The 15,921-nt window shown below is 44.6% G+C and overlaps 1 protein-coding gene across 1 annotated transcript; it reads right to left on the bottom strand.

Annotated features, from left to right (window-relative positions):
- Positions 1-13,189: 13,189 nt before the first annotated feature.
- Positions 13,190-15,921, bottom strand: LOC309489690 (glycolipid transfer protein-like; the record flags this gene model as incomplete). Its single annotated transcript, XM_082158550.1, has 4 exons — positions 13,190-13,690; positions 13,962-14,112; positions 15,618-15,751; positions 15,871-15,921. Coding segments are annotated over 4 exons (516 nt in total), but the record flags the coding sequence as incomplete, so codon positions are not given.

Raw genomic sequence — 15,921 nt, 5'->3', positions numbered from 1 at the left:
AAAACCTATTTTACACACATTGAAATTAAGTCAAAATGTTCATAAATTGCATTAAATTAGTTCATTAAATAAACTGAGCAAGCAGCATAACTCCTCAATATACTGGAATAAATGGTAAAGGGAGATAACTGTATGTGCTTTATGCTTTATCACTTGCAGTCTGTATGGACAGTTCTTGCTGTGAGATGTTACCCCACTCTTCCAAGGCTCTCAAAGTTCTCAAACATGGTTCCAGGATTAGAAATCACAGTGTGTGTGTGTGTGTGTTTGTGTCCTGGTAAACCCAAATGTCCCCACAAAGATAGTAATATCAGAAATGTTTGACCTTGTGGGGACATTTCTTTATGGTCCCCATTAAGAAAACATGTTATAAATTATACTAAATTATGTTTGTTTGTTTTTATGAAAATGGAAAAAGGAATAGTTTTCTGTGAGGGTAGTGTTTAGAGGTAGTGTTAGGTTCAGGGGATTTAGTTTGTACAATGTAAAAATCATTATGTCCATGTCCCCATAAAACATGGATAACCAACATGTGTGGTGTGTGTATATATTCATTCATACACTCACTCTCACTCTCACACACACATTTTCATTTGGCATATGCATTACACAGAACAAAATTTTGGGTTACACTTTATTTTAAAGGTGTCATTGTTACAGTGTAATTATATATTTAAGTACTGAGTAATATTAATTAACAACATGTACTTACTTTAAGGTTAGGGTAGAATTAGGGTTTGGTTAAGGGTTATTTGCATGTAATTATGCATAATTTACTGTTATTACTATGGTAAATAAATTTTTAACAAGGACACTGTAAAATAAACTGTTACCAAATTTTGTAATGTGAATATGTTGAATACGGTGCGTATTTCTACAGTAAGCATTCATCGAAAAATCGAAAGAAAAAAACTATAGAATAAAGATAAAACTATAGAATAATGTGAGACATAATGACAAATTTCATTAGGTGAACTAATGATCTATTAAAAACAGTATGCAAACACAATTTCAATATTCAATTTATTTTAGCTATGCTTCTCTGTTTATGTTTCTCTCAGATGCATCTGTCATACTACCAATGTAGGAGTGAAATTTAACATCAGATCTGTCATTTCGCTCATTATTACAACAGAGGAAATAAATATTCTCTTTGACATAAGATACATCAGTCTTTGACATAAGATACAATGTGTTTGTGATTTACCAACCGAAATATAAATTGTATACAAAAAAATGAGTGGCGAATATTTTAAGAATTAATATGTGTTAAACTGATATTTTAAACCAGGGGTAAAATACAGCAAAGATAAAAGGATTCAGACATGAATTTAAATACAAGTTCCATGTTAGAAAACCTGATGTGGTCGATGATATTGCTGTGGTGTCTGTTACAATATTTCATGAGTTCGCAGTTAATGTTAAAAGAACTTGTCTTGCTGTCCTTTACTAGCCTGCCTGGGAAAACCCAGACAACTTCCGGCAAATTTAGATTTGCTCTGCAAGTAAGTCTGGCAAAGAGCTCATTCAAGGCCATTTCCATGCCGTGGAAATCGCGGCACCAATCAGAAACGTTGAGGCGGGCTTTACACGATGACGATCGCTCTGATTGGTTTTAGGTCTAGCCTATCCAATTGTGCCCAGAGGCATTTGAGCGACGTCCACTCCTTTGGTGAAGCGCACCAACTTTTAAATGCAGCATTATTATATTCAAATTGCAAACACATGAGGACAGTCTCCATGAAAGACCCACTGGCAGATGAACATGCTACAACATTTCTCTCCGAAACGGTAGGAAATTAAATTAGATTTAATAGAGGATTTTAACTGTGACAAGATGATTGACAGGGCAGTTTACATGACGGGATGCACGTGACAGATCCGTCCGATAAAGATGACGAAGTAGTATGTCCAAAAGTTGCCTACTTTTTTGCTACACATTCAAAAGTAAATACATTTTCTTCACAAAAAGAGTACTTTTATGGCGTAGTGTAACATAGGCGAATTGGGACGCAGCATATGGCTTTACACATGACGATCGCTCTGATTGGTTTTTGGAGTTTTAGGTCTATCCAATTGTGCCCAGAGGCATTTGAGCGACGTCCGTTGGTGACGCCCCTTTGGAAATGATTTGTCTATGGAGCTTTGCCAGACCATAACTCAGTTACTACTGAGAATGGTCTGGTTTTAACCAGGCTAGTCCTTTACTTCTTACTAGTAAAAATGCAATTACGACGAGTAACGCTGGGTACAATTTAAGCTAAAACGGCTTGCCATAGTAAGGCGATGCTCAATTTTGGAACTTTATTTCACAAGTGAACAATATTTACTCATTCTCTTTGTTAACTGGACTAAGAAATTTATTTGTCTGCAAAAGTCTGCCGGATGATGCAAAACGGCTTTCGTGGAAACGTGTTTGGAACTTCATTTAGTGGGAAATCAGGAAAGCAGAAAAACGGTCACAATGAGTCTTAACGTCGGAGCAGCTTTACTCTCAGATTTCTTCCTCACTGGACCTTCCATTACACCTTTACTATTCATCAGTTTATAACTTTAACTTGCTGATGTACTACATTGAAAATTCTCAAATATAAAGTTATTATCAGGGTGCAAGGACACGTTTAGATCTTTGCAAAACTCATTATAAAGGGACACTGAAATGTGTGACATATCTGCTGCTAAGACCAGCACCATTGTAAACTAAACCAGTAGAGACAGATGCTCATTAAAGTTTAATTTAAAAAGAATGTGCACTAACATTGCAATTCTTTTTCTGTTTACCACTTTTCCAAAGTGTCCCCCAAAGTGTCACAACAACACAAATACTGCTAGATTATCTAGCGAAACTGTTTATTATACACCACATATACTTTACAACAAAAATGTGTCTTAAGGCCTGTTCACATCAAGGACCATAAAGGCTCCAATAAAAGGTTCCGCGGTGAAGTTCTTTTGATTTGGGGTAAAAATATAAGTATATAGTATAAAGAGTATATAGTATTAACCCTTTCCCTGCCACTGATGGAAATTTCCGTCTTTACGTGTTTTCACTGTTATACGCAAGAGGGCGCTATTTCACATCTTCTTAAAGAGTACTGAATCTCCTGATCAAGAAGACTCAGAAACAAGCGATCTCATGTAATCATATGCATATCAAAACAATGCGATTACCAACATTTATATAAATCAAAACGTACTCGGTTACTAACGTAACCTCGGTTCTCTCTAGAAGAGGGAACGAGTACTGCGTAAGATATCTTACGCTAGGGGAAAATCCTTTTTCCGCGAGATATTGAAGCCAAAAATTATCCTTAATTTTGTAATAATGCAAAACGCGTTGCGGCAGCATGCAGACATAGGCGAGGCAGCTCGCGCGCCTATTGGCTGCTCTGCGGCAACTGCAGCAGCCTATCGAGCGAGGCCTGGCGTGACGCCAGACCCAATCAGGGCACTTCGCGCCCGCTGCGTCACGTCCCGCCGAAATGGGCGTGGTCTAGGCCTATAAATACCGCTCGCAGGCAGCTATTATCTGGTTTTTCATCATCGAAGCAACCAGAGCGTGTGCATGCACGGCAAGATACGCAGTACTCGTTCCCTCTTCTAGAGAGAACCGAGGTTACGTTAGTAACCGAGTACGTTCTCTTACGAGAGGTCTCTCGTACTGCGTAAGATATCTTACGCTAGGGGACCCAATGCAAAACGCCGTGCATGCTGAGATCTGACACCAAAGACCCAAGGGCGAAAGCCCGGGGTACATATAGTGCACAATCACTCAGGGAACTCACAGGGAGTCCGGGAAGAGGGAGGGGCGAAGCCGCACTCTTCCACATATGGCAGCGTCGCTGAGACGCGAATTTCATCATACAGACAGGGCGGGGTGCGGCCTGAACTGATGGGGGAATGTGGGTCTTACACAGTTTGCCCAGGCACATCTCGTGCTGTTACTTTTTACTGTCGAACATTGAGCTGTGCTCAGTAGACGCAGCATTCTGAGCTGATCGCATCAGGTCAGATAATACTGGTAAACTTAGACCGACAGCAGCCTGGCCTGCAGGGCGGGAACCTCTAGGTTATAAAACCTTATAAATGTAGACGGGGAGGCCCAGCCTGCCGCCATACAAATATCTTGCAAGGCAATCCCACTTGACCAGGCCCATGAAGAGGCCATGCCTCTCGTGGAGTGCGCTCTGACACCCAACGGGCACTGCATGCCCTTGGAGGCGTAAGCCAGCGCTATAGCATCAACTATCCATCTGGATAGGCTCTGTTTCGACGCGGCTAGTCCCTTAGAACGCCCGCTAAATGAAACAAAGAGCTGCTCCGTCTGTCTGAAAACAGACGAGCGAGACACATAAGCTCGTAATGCCCTGACTGGGCAAAGGAGGCTCGCGTCTCTTTCCTCATCAGGGACCGGTAGGGCTGACAGGGAGATAACCTGCGCCCTAAACGGTGTGTTGAGGGATTTTGGAACATAACCGTGCTTAGGTTTGAGTATAACTTTTGAGTCATTAGGCCCAAACTCCATGCACGCCGCACTCACAGAGAGCGCGTGTAGATCCCCTATGCGCTTCACTGAAGCGAGAGCCAGCAAAAACACCGTCTTGAAAGACAGGTGTTTCAAATCGATTGACTGTAAAGGCTCAAATGGCGCACCTTTCATGGCTTCCAGAACCGTAGAAAGGTCCCATACGGGGACTGAGGGAGGTCTGGGAGGATTCAGTCTCTTAGCCCCTCTAAGGAAGCGGATGACTAAATCGTTCCTTCCTATTGACTGACCAAGCGTTGTTTCTGAGAACGCTGCTATAGCCGCCACATAAACTTTGAGCGTGAAGGGGGCCCTGCCCTCATCCAACAGCTCTTGTAGGAAGGAAAGCACCTCCGTCACACCACAGTCTGTGGGTGACACACCACGGGCTGTGCACCAGCCCGAAAACACTGACCATTTCGAGGAATAGAGTCGTCTCGTAGACGGAGCTCTAGCCTGCGTGATCGTATTTAATACTCCTTTAGGGAGTCCAACATGTACCCGTTGATGGCCCAGACATGAAGGGACCATAGTTCCGGGTGAGGATGCCAGATCGAACCGTGGGCCTGTGAGAGGAGGTCTCTCCTCACTGGTACTGGCCACGGGGCAGTACTTGCTAACTGCATCACGACTGGGAACCAAGGTTGGTTTTTCCAGAACGGTGCCACCAGCAGTACTGAGCATCCTTCTTCCCTGATCCGTTCTATCACCTGAGGCAGGAGAGAGACGGGGGGAAAAGCATAGAGCGGGCGGCGGGGCCACACATGGGCCAGCGCGCTACTGCTCTTGGAGAAAAATTCCTGACAGTGAGCGTTTTCTTGAGACGCAAACAGGTCTACTTCCGCTCTGCCGAATTTCTTCCACAGCAGTTGGACTGTCTGTGGGTGTAGAGACCACTCGCCTGCCGGAACATTGTTCCTGGACAGTCTGTCCGGTCCTATATTCAGGAGCCCTGGCACGTGCGCTGCTCTGAGCGAGCGCAGGTTGCACTGAGCCCATACCAGGAGGCGTTCTGCCAGCCTGTACAGGTTCTTGGACCTGAGGCCGCCCTGGCGATTTATGTAGGACACCACAGACATGTTGTCCGAACGGACCAAGACGTGGCGTCCTTTTATTTGGGGACAAAAACGCGTCAGCGCGTTGTCTACTGCCAGCATTTCGAGGCAGTTTATGTGCAGGAGCTTCTCCCGTTCCGACCACTGGCCGAAGAACGGTCTGCCCTCGAGCAGCGCTCCCCATCCCGAGGTGGACGCGTCCGTGGACACCACTTTCACCCTCGAGGAAGTCCCCAGGCTTACACCTGATTGGTACCAGTCGTTCACTCTCCAAGGTTTCAGAGCTGTGACGCACTTCTGATTGACCCTGAGGCGAAGCGAACCGGATGCCCACGCTCTGCGTGGGACTCGCGCTTTCAGCCAAAACTGCAGCGGGCGCATGCGGAGCAGGCCCAGCTGGAGCACTGACGATGCTGAGGCCATGAGACCTAGCATCTTCTGAAATTTCTTGAGCGGGACAGACGCGCCGCAGCGAAACGAGTTCGCTGTGCGTTGAATGTCTACCGCGCGCTGTGGTGATAGTCGCGCTATCATGGACAGCGAGTCCAATTCTGTGCCCAGGAAAGATATCTTCTGACTGGGTGACAGAGAGCTCTTCGCCCAATTGACACTGAGACCCAAATCCTTGAGGTGATCGAGTAAAATGGTCGTGTGTTCTATGAGCACTGCGCGAGATTGCGCTAGAATCAGCCAATCGTCCAAATAGTTCAGCACTCGCATGCCTCTCATTCTGAGGGGTGCGAGCGCCGCATCCATGCACTTCGTAAATGTACGGGGTGCCAGGGACAAACCGAACGGCAGGACTGTGTACTGATATGCCTGGCCCTCGAAGGCGAATCTCAAATATCGCCTGTGACGTGACGCTATCTGTATTTGAAAATACGCGTCTTTCAGATCTATTGACACAAACCAATCTCCTTGGCGAATCTGCACAAGGATTTGTCTGGTCATGAGCATCCTGAACTGTCGCTTCACAAGCACTTTGTTCAGTTGCCTTAGATCTAGTATGGATCTGAGACCCCCGTCTTTTTTCGGTACCAGGAAGTATCTGCTGTATAGCCCTCCTTCGCTCTGAACTTGAGAGAGAGGCTCTATGGCCCCTTTGCTCAATAGTTTCGCCACTTCGGCTCGAAGTAAATGTGCTACTTCTGTTTTTACCGTGGTCTCGACGCGCGCCACATAGCGGCGAGGGCGTCGGCGAAACTGCAGCGAATAGCCTCTTTTTATAATGTTCAGCACCCACTTCGAAACCCCGGGCAGCTTTGCCCATGCGTCTGCATGGATAGCTAGGGGTTGAAGACGAAGCGCGCTCCGCTCGCTCAGCGATGGAGAAGCTTCGGCGTGCTGCAACACAAGCATCGCGCTCGTGACATTTGAGGCATGGGCCGCGCTGATAACAGCGGGCAGATTGCCCGCGCTCGACTCCTCTGCGGTGGTCAACCGCGAGGGGGAGGGCTGGGCGGTTCCCGTGGGAACTGTCATGTCTATGTGTGGATGTGGGCGCGGGACAGCGGGCACATTTATCACACCGAAAACATCGTTCGCTTGCGTGAAGCGAGTGCACGTTGGTTTCGTTTTTACAGAAACCGTGAGACATAACGCGGTGTTAGTGGGCACTGGGTAGTGGGCACATTCACCATGTTTGAAGCGCAACCGATCTGAGTCGGTTTTATGTGCGCGAGCCCTGTGTGACAGGCTGTGCTTGTGTGTAGGGATGGGCACTGGGCAGTGGGCATTCTTACTACACATGAAACACCATCGGCCGTGGCACCAGAAAATACACTCTTTTGGGGATTTATCTGGGTAGCCGTGAAAACGGCATTTGTGTGCAGGCAAGCGGGTGACAGAACCGACTTGTTGGCTGCAGAAAACACTGGAACAGTCACATTTGCTGGAACTGGACGAGCGAATAGCTTTGGTGTGAGTCTGGCCGCAGCGGGACTTAAACACCGTCGTTTTCCTAGCTGTGCTAGGACGACTTCGGGGCCTCGGGCTTCACCGTAATCCTAGGTCGCGGGCCACGTACAGCGGGGCGGCGACCGGATGAGCGGGAGCGCGGTCTCGCGCTTCGGGCCTGGCGGCGCTGTGAAGTGGAGGCAGTGGACGGTGGCTGTGGCTGTGAGCTCTGAGCAGACGGTTTCGCACGGCCTGCTGCAGAGCTGGAGCGCTTCGGGAGGAAGTGCTTCATAGCCTGTGACGCTTTTTGTACCTCTGCGAATCTCTCCGCGAAATCCTTGACGGAGGATCCAAAGAGGCCTGTGGCGGAAAGCGGGGCGTCGAGGAACGCGGTGCGCTCAGACTCGGCCATTTCCGAGAGCGTCAGCCAAAGATGTCTCTCAGTCACGGTGAGAGAGGCCATATTCCGTCCAATGGCTTGCGCTGCAGACTTAGTAGCACGGAGAGCGAGGTCCGTGGCACTCCTTAAGTCCGGCACGCAGATCGCGTCAGGTCCTTCCTCATCCAGCTTACGGAGGAGATCGGCCTGGAAGATCTGAAGCGTTGCCATGGTGTGCAGCGCTGACGCAGCTTGCCCGGGGGCGGAGAAAGCGCGGCGGAGCAGGCTTGACGTCGTGCGGCAAGCTTTAGAGGGTAGGGCCGGCTTAGCACGCCGTCCAGCGGAGGGCGGGCATAAGTGGGCCGCTATCGCCTCTTCGACCGGCGGCAGCGAAAGGTATCCTTTGTTCTTGGCATCGTCAACAGCGGAGAATGCCAAAGAAACAGCAGGACGCACTCTAGCCGAATAGGGGGCGTTCCAGGACTTGGCGACTTCTTCGTGTAACTCAGGAAGAAAAGGCGCCGGTCTGGACGCAGGCGAAGCGCGCTCCCCAGGCAGGAAAAATCCATCCAGCCGGTTGTGAGCGGGCTGCTCAGGCGAAGACCACTCGAGGCCGAGGCTCGCCGCATGAGCTCCGTCTCGATGGACGCTCTCTTGCCTGACGACGTGCGGGCAGGGGGCGTGGGGTCCTCAGAGCCCGCCCAATCCTCACTGCCTGACGCTAGGATAGAGCAGGAATCATCCTCTCCCAGCAGGGCTTCCTCATCCACGATGTCAACGGAAGCGGCGGCAGACGGCGGCCGCTGTCTGTCAGGAAGCGAGGCTGACGAAGCCGGGGAAGCAAGCGGGCGAACCGGCGAGCTTTGGCGGCTGAGGGAGGGTTCCGGGGCCCGCTGGGCACGGCGCTTTTTACGGCGCGACGCCGCGGCGGGCGGGGGAGCAGTCTCGGTGAAGAAGGCGCGCGTCCTCAGGCGAGTCCTCAGAGTCGCCATTGCCATCAGCTCGCAGTGAGGGCAGCCGCCGTCAGCGAGCGCGAGAACTGCATGTTCCTCACCCAGGCAGGAAACGCAAACCACGTGGCGGTCCCCGTCGCTGAGTGTGGCTCTGCACGAGCCGCAGGAAGGCATCTTTAAAAAGACGCTAGCTCTTTTAGAATGTGTGTCGCGGCGGCGGCAACACACACACACAAATAGAGTACAGTGTAATCAGAAAGGATATAAGCGCCGGAAAGCGCAGCAGGAAGGCAGGAAGGCGGCGCGGCCAGCGACTTCAGTGACTCGTCCCGCTGAAGGTGCTCTCTCTCAGACGGCGCGGCTTCTTCTCCAGCTCCAGCGATGCGTGTGCTTCGCTTGAAGGATGAAAAATCTGATAATAGCTGCCTGCGAGCTGTATTTATAGGCCTAGACCACGCCCATTTCGGCGGGACGTGACGCAGCGGGGACGTGACGCAGCGGGCGCGAAGTGCCCTGATTGGGTCTGGCGTCACGCCAGGCCTCGCTCGATAGGCTGCTGCAGTTGCCGCAGAGCAGCCAATAGGCGCGCGAGCTGCCTCGCCTATGTCTGCATGCTGCCGCAACGCGTTTTGCATTATTACAAAATTAAGGATAATTTTTGGCTTCAATATCTCCCGGAAAAAGGATTTTCCCCTAGCGTAAGATATCTTACGCAGTACGAGAGACCTCTCGTAAGAGAACTGCCTAATGTTACTGAATGAAATGTCGACCCAGGACGAGCTATAGGACTGTGCAAGCATTAGGGGTGTTGATGGACTTGATCTACTACATCTGTGTTTTGATCATCGTTCTGAAAATGATCCAGATGTAGTCTTTGAAAGCTTTTTGCACAAAACGTTGCTTTTTTTATGAAACTTGCCCACATTCAAGTGTTGCTAGAAGCATGAATAGATGCATGAAGCTAGAATAAAACAGGTTTTTTTGTTTAAAAGCAGAGGGTCAGTTTAATATATTGCATATTCAGATGTTCATACAAACAAACATTCTGGGGGCATTTTGACATTTTGGTGAAAATTATCAAAAACGCTGGCGGTGGCTGACAACTTAAAAAAAAAAATGCTGGCAGGGAAATATTTCAATATTAAAAAAACAGTGTCAGTGTCTCTTACATTTAAAGTGGCTCTCCAGTGTGTTTGTGTTTTTACTCGCACACATCTGACCTTGATGGACTGAACAGAAGAAATGAAGAAGTTTCCACACTAAAGAAGGCAGAGCCTCAGCACACACCTACAGATTACATAATCCCCACGGACCAATGGGAGTTTAAAGGTGTTTACCAGCCGCTTGGCAAGCTGTTTCGAACTGCTGAAACATAGTTTTGGCCTGAATTAGTTTGAAATGACGTCACACTTGTTCGTTCTTCGATTTGCTTGCCTTGAAGTATACAGTATCAGGGCCTTAACTATAAAGATAAGTTTATTGCTTTAGAAATTGTTCTAAATTGAAAAGTAATAATATAGTAACAAATTTTATTTTAAAATAATTTTTTTTAAATGTGATTAATGATTACAAGAGCAGATGAATAAAAAAAAAAAAAAGTGCACTAGGGCTGTGCGATATCCTCCTGGGACCCAAGAATTGACTTTTGTCCACTGTAGTGGACATTATATTTTAGTGAATTTCTCTGACATCATACATGTCACATGACACAACCTGGGTGTCCTGTAAAGAGCACATTCAGAGCTTTTCAGAGATACCAAATATTTGGAGGTTTCACCATGAAAACAACTTCTCCTTGGTCTTTAAAGATGTCTGACATTAATTTAGTGATCAAATGTAGCATTCTTATGGAAATATGATAATATATTGTAATTATAATTTAAATTGGACTACTTTTCAAAAACAACATCTCAGGAAAATGTTATGGGGTTTCAAATAAAAAAAGTACTTTCTGTTACAGAACAGGGCATTGATTTCAAACGTGTCCACTGTAGAGGACATCAGGACTTACATAATGTTTATCAGGCATTTTAGGAGACACAACAAGTGAATATGGAAATAAATTATACATCAATATTCCTATGAAATATTAGATATTATTATTAAAATGTTGCCAATTATTACTCCAATTATTACACTTCTTTTTTCATTAAATGTTGCTCCAAGAACACTTTAATGTGCAAATTAGATACAGTGTATACATTGCATTGAATGGGAATATTAATTTACGGCCATTTTACCCACATATTGCATAAAGTAAAATGGTGTATCAATTCATTCCGTTATTTCTTTCATAACATAGTTGAGAATAATCTTTATACAAATTTTGATTGAAAAAATCCTGAAACCCCAAAATGTATTGGTGATTGAAAATAAAAATCCCATTGGTTTTGCCTATACATATAATTTCTTGTCATTTTATTTTTTAAACAACTTAGTCCTGGCGTCCACTACAGAGGACATAGCATAACGTATGAATAAAATATTATTTTTCAAAAATGTTTTTTTTACCATTTGTTTATTGTGCTCTAAACAGTGTGATGACATGGAAAAAAACTAAATTCAAAAAACTTTTTTTTTCTGGGTCTCAGGAGGATATATAAAAAATAAAAAATAAAACTAACACGATTTCTTTATATACTCAATTGTCTGTATATTCCTGTAATAGTTCGTATTGTTAATTGTACGTTGTAGCAAGGAAGTAAACGAAGGACAACGCTGTTTGGCTCCACAAACCAGTTTGTTAAATGCTAATTCATACTTATCTGACAAACACATACAAACTTCTGTTTAATATCACCAGCGCAGCGAACTTGGAATGTTCATGGTTGTTGTCGTTTATGTGATCAGTGTAAATTATTCTTTGATTATAGCTTTATGTAATGTTTATCTACATGCTTGTTTATCTACAGGCATGCTAAACATGGTTTTGTGTTTGATTTGGCTACTGTTGTAAAGCCAATGTTTAAAAAAAACATACCATTCTCGGATTCTCGGAAATCATCCGACCGTTGACAGAGCAGTGTAGAATAATGGTTAAATATGTGAAAAATAATGTGAATTTTTAAAAACGAAGCATGAACACATGTTACAGTGCACCCCACAAACACAATCAAGCCTTCGAAAAAAAAAAACTTTAAAACCTGCATCTTGTGTTTTTAACCGCAAAATGCATTCTGTGTGAATGGTCTACTATATTCTGTTTGGCTGCAACAATAGTTTGAAAGTGCTTGCAAATTCCCTGACTCTATCAGGGCCAACTGGTGCTACCAAACCGGGCCCCGCACCAAATGAGCATCCCCGCCTCCCACCCCCATGCTTGGGACGGCCTTGGGCTCTCAGAAACATCATCTCTCCTGTATCCAACATATTCCCAAACCACAGATGTTTTTAATACTGTCCTGGATTCACCTTCCCTGATTCTGTATTTACTTCCATGTCGTAATAGTAAACTTGCTCGGTTCTGTTCTCACGCTAGATTTAAGCCCAATTTATACTTCTGCATCGAACTTAAGGCTGATTTATACTTCTGCGTCGGACCTACGCCGGAGCCTCTACGCTGTAGGCAACGCGTTGGTTTTCATTTATACTTCTGCGTCGTTGTCCGCGTTGACGCGCGCAGAGGGAGCATGTGAAACCTGAGGGAGCGGTCCTAGCAGACCAATCACAGCGCTTGCGTCTGCGTAGAGTTGACGCGTTGTTACATTTTTGAAGAGGGCGTAAGTTCGACGCAGAAGTATAAATTGGGCTTTACGCCGTAGCTACGTCATAGGCTGTGTGTAGCGCGCGTACACTTCGGTGTACCCTGACGTGCAACTCTCCAAAAATGTAACAACGCATCAATTCTATGCGGACGCAAGTGCTGTGATTGGTCTGCTTGAACCCCTCCCTCGGGTTTCACATGCTCCCTCTGCATGAGTAAGCCCAATTTATACTTCTGCGTCGAACTTTACGCCGTAGCTACGTCGTAGGCTGTGTGTAGCGCGCGTACCCTTCGGCGTACCCTGACGTGCACCTCTCCAAAAATGTAACAACGCGTCAACTCTATGCGGACGCAAGCGCTGTGATTGGTCTGCTAGGACCGCTCCCTCGGGTTTCACATGCTCCCTCTGCGCGCGCCAACGCGGACAACGACGCAGAAGTATAAATGAAAACCAACGCGTTGCCTACAGCGTAGAGGCTCCAGCGTAGGTCCGACGCAGAAGTATAAATCAGCCTTAAGTGCGCGTCAATGCGGACAACGACGCAGAAGTATAAATTAAAACCAACGCATTGCCTACAGCGTAGAGGCTCCGGCGTAGGTCCGATGCAGAAGTATAAATCAGCCTTTGGGCATGCTGCATTCAGAATCGGGCTTTCTGCGGTTCAGAAATCACGCATACTCACATGTGATTTTATTATGATTTTGATTAAATCGCACATCCCTAAGGATAAATCCTTTATAGGCTAAGTAAATAGTCTTTAAAAAAAATAAGGATTGGTCAATTTTGATTTAATGGTGACTTTAAAGAGGCGGACGACATAAGTGCAACACAGGCTTATAATAAACAGAATGTAATCATGCATTGGTGTGGACACTAATATAGTTATCGTTCCTGGTGTGAACGGGCCTTTTAACATGTATCATATTGTGTATGAAAACTGTGCTGCATTAAAGATGAATAGACTGAATTGCTTCAGAAACTGACATCTGTAGGATGTTTCAAACTAAGTAGTCCAGTTCAGCATTCATTACAGAATACATTTCATAAATGGCATCTGTTGCAGTGAAGTTTATCAAGAACTGGCAAACTTTTGTTAAGCATTCCTCCTCTGCAACTTTTTGATCCTTGGATAAAGCTCTAAGAAAATCTGACCTGCATGGTGCGGCATATTGGGCAGCCTACAGCAAAACCAAACAAAATTGCTGGGTAAGCAAGCAATCATTGTCTTAATAAAAAAGCCACAAGTTATTACAGATGGCCTACATTTTTCGACGAATTAAATTCCATGACTTTTTTGTTGTTTGTTTGTTGTTTATGATCATAATAGTATATTTACTGAGTATGTTTACTAGATCATTTCCTTTACAAGACTTTTCCAGGCCTCATTACATGCAAAACAAAATGACATGCCCATCTCGCCATGCACACATAGCTACTGAAAACACCCACCTTGAAAACTTTCTGGACAATCCAGCCGTGATACCTCTTGAGGGCTTGCTCATAAGCTTTAGTGATATTGATGCGAATAAGATCGGGATTGTCCTCATCTCTCTCCCCATCCACTAGACTTTGCAGTAAAATCTGAATGAACCGCAGACCTCTGAGGAAAACACTGGTGATATTGTCAAACGATTTCTGAAAAATCATAAATTGTACATACATAGTATATTTTTATTAGAGCTGCACAATTAACACATTAAATCCAATAAATGACATGTTTTCCCCCACAAACTAGTTTAAGGTTAGGGTGTAGGTTATGTTTAGGGGTTAGTATCTTTTGTAGCATTATGTTGGTGATCAGCACTGTGATTGACATGAGTAATGAAACCTTTAGAATCGACTGCGGAAGGAGTTTAGGCAATAAAAGCACTACGACTACGAATTGGATTTAACACAGTATGTCATCACTACAAGCTGCAGCGAGGACAGTCTCAACACCCACACGATCTTGTTCCCAGATAATGATTCTCAACTTTAGGTGCGTTCACGTCATGTAGAAATTGCAGTAATTAAGAGATTCCGACTTGTAAAAAGCTTTCACGTCTTTGTAAGGCTGGTTTCACTACAGTGGTTCAGGCTGCAGGATTTCCGAATTACTTAAGAAAAATTATCAGCAATAGGTATAAAACTGTACACTTCTTGTCTATTACCACCCACTGCTACTTTACCAATGACAGAAATAAGCACAGTTAGAATGGCAAAATATGTGGGAGAGTGTTGCTATAGTGTGACCATATTGTATTGCAATAGGTAGCACTTCAAAGTTAATACTGAATCAAAACTAGTCAGCACAGGTTAATTGAGGTGGTTTAATAACAGTATTAGGTTATGGTTAAACTTGAATTGGTTACAAATTAAATGTATAAAATTGTACAAAACACATTTAATTGTACCCAGAGTATGAAGAACGCATTAAATTAACGGCTTAAATACACAGACTAAACAAGATAACAAGGGGGCGTGGCTAATCAGAAACACCTGCGGAGACTAATCAACATAACGGGGAACTGCTGAACACGGGACAGGACAGAAGAACACAGACATAAATCATTACAGAAACTGGTTTTGTGGGAAAACTGCTCATTTAATGAATCGACAGCCCATTGGCTAATCTTCAACATGTTTGCTTTTAAATATTTATTTTGGATTGATCTATTTTTAAAGTTTCCACCGAAAAAAAAAATCAATTTTTTTAAGAGAGTTCACGGGCAATTGCAGGACAGGTATGCTTACGTTTACGGCATTTCTCATTCATTTCTATGGTATCTGCAAAGAATTATTGATGCGCCGCTAGATAGTTCACAATGTCACATTTTGTTAATTGCTTTTTATAAATAAAATAAATGCAAACATTTTTCAATACCTCTAATGAATTTCATTTTGCTTAGTGAAGTTCAGTTTTGTAAATCACATTAATAAACATTTTCCTTCAGAATTGTGGTCTATTTTAATAGCCTACAAAAATTTGATTCTCATTGTATTTAGAATTGTACAGCTCTAGTTTCTATTAATGTGATTTGTTTTTAGTATTTCACATTATTTTTGAGATATAAAATCAAAAGAAACAAAGGACATGCAGAAAATGTGACTAAGTGAACAAATTACCTCTTTAACCACATAAGCGCCAGCGTGGCTCCAACTTTAGGCCACTCTGAGCCATAGATGCTTTTCTCAATTAACAGTATCTGCTGAAGAGTCTCATACTTCACTGGATCTGAGTCATAGACAGCTTTAATTTTCTAGTGAGAATTGGGAAGAATTCAAAAAACTCATAAAATACATTTTCAAAGCATTTGATATAGGAAGCATCCTTAAAAACTGACTAATGAACACATACTAGCTTAGCCCTTAGACTTACTGTGATGTTTCCATTTATGTCAGCCTTAATTGGTGCAAAAACCTTGGAACC

Source organism: Leuciscus leuciscus (genome assembly GCF_965113295.1).
Source record: "Leuciscus leuciscus genome assembly, chromosome: 24".
NCBI lineage: Eukaryota > Metazoa > Chordata > Actinopteri > Cypriniformes > Leuciscidae > Leuciscus > Leuciscus leuciscus.
This window is presented reverse-complemented; position numbering and strand designations above follow the sequence as displayed.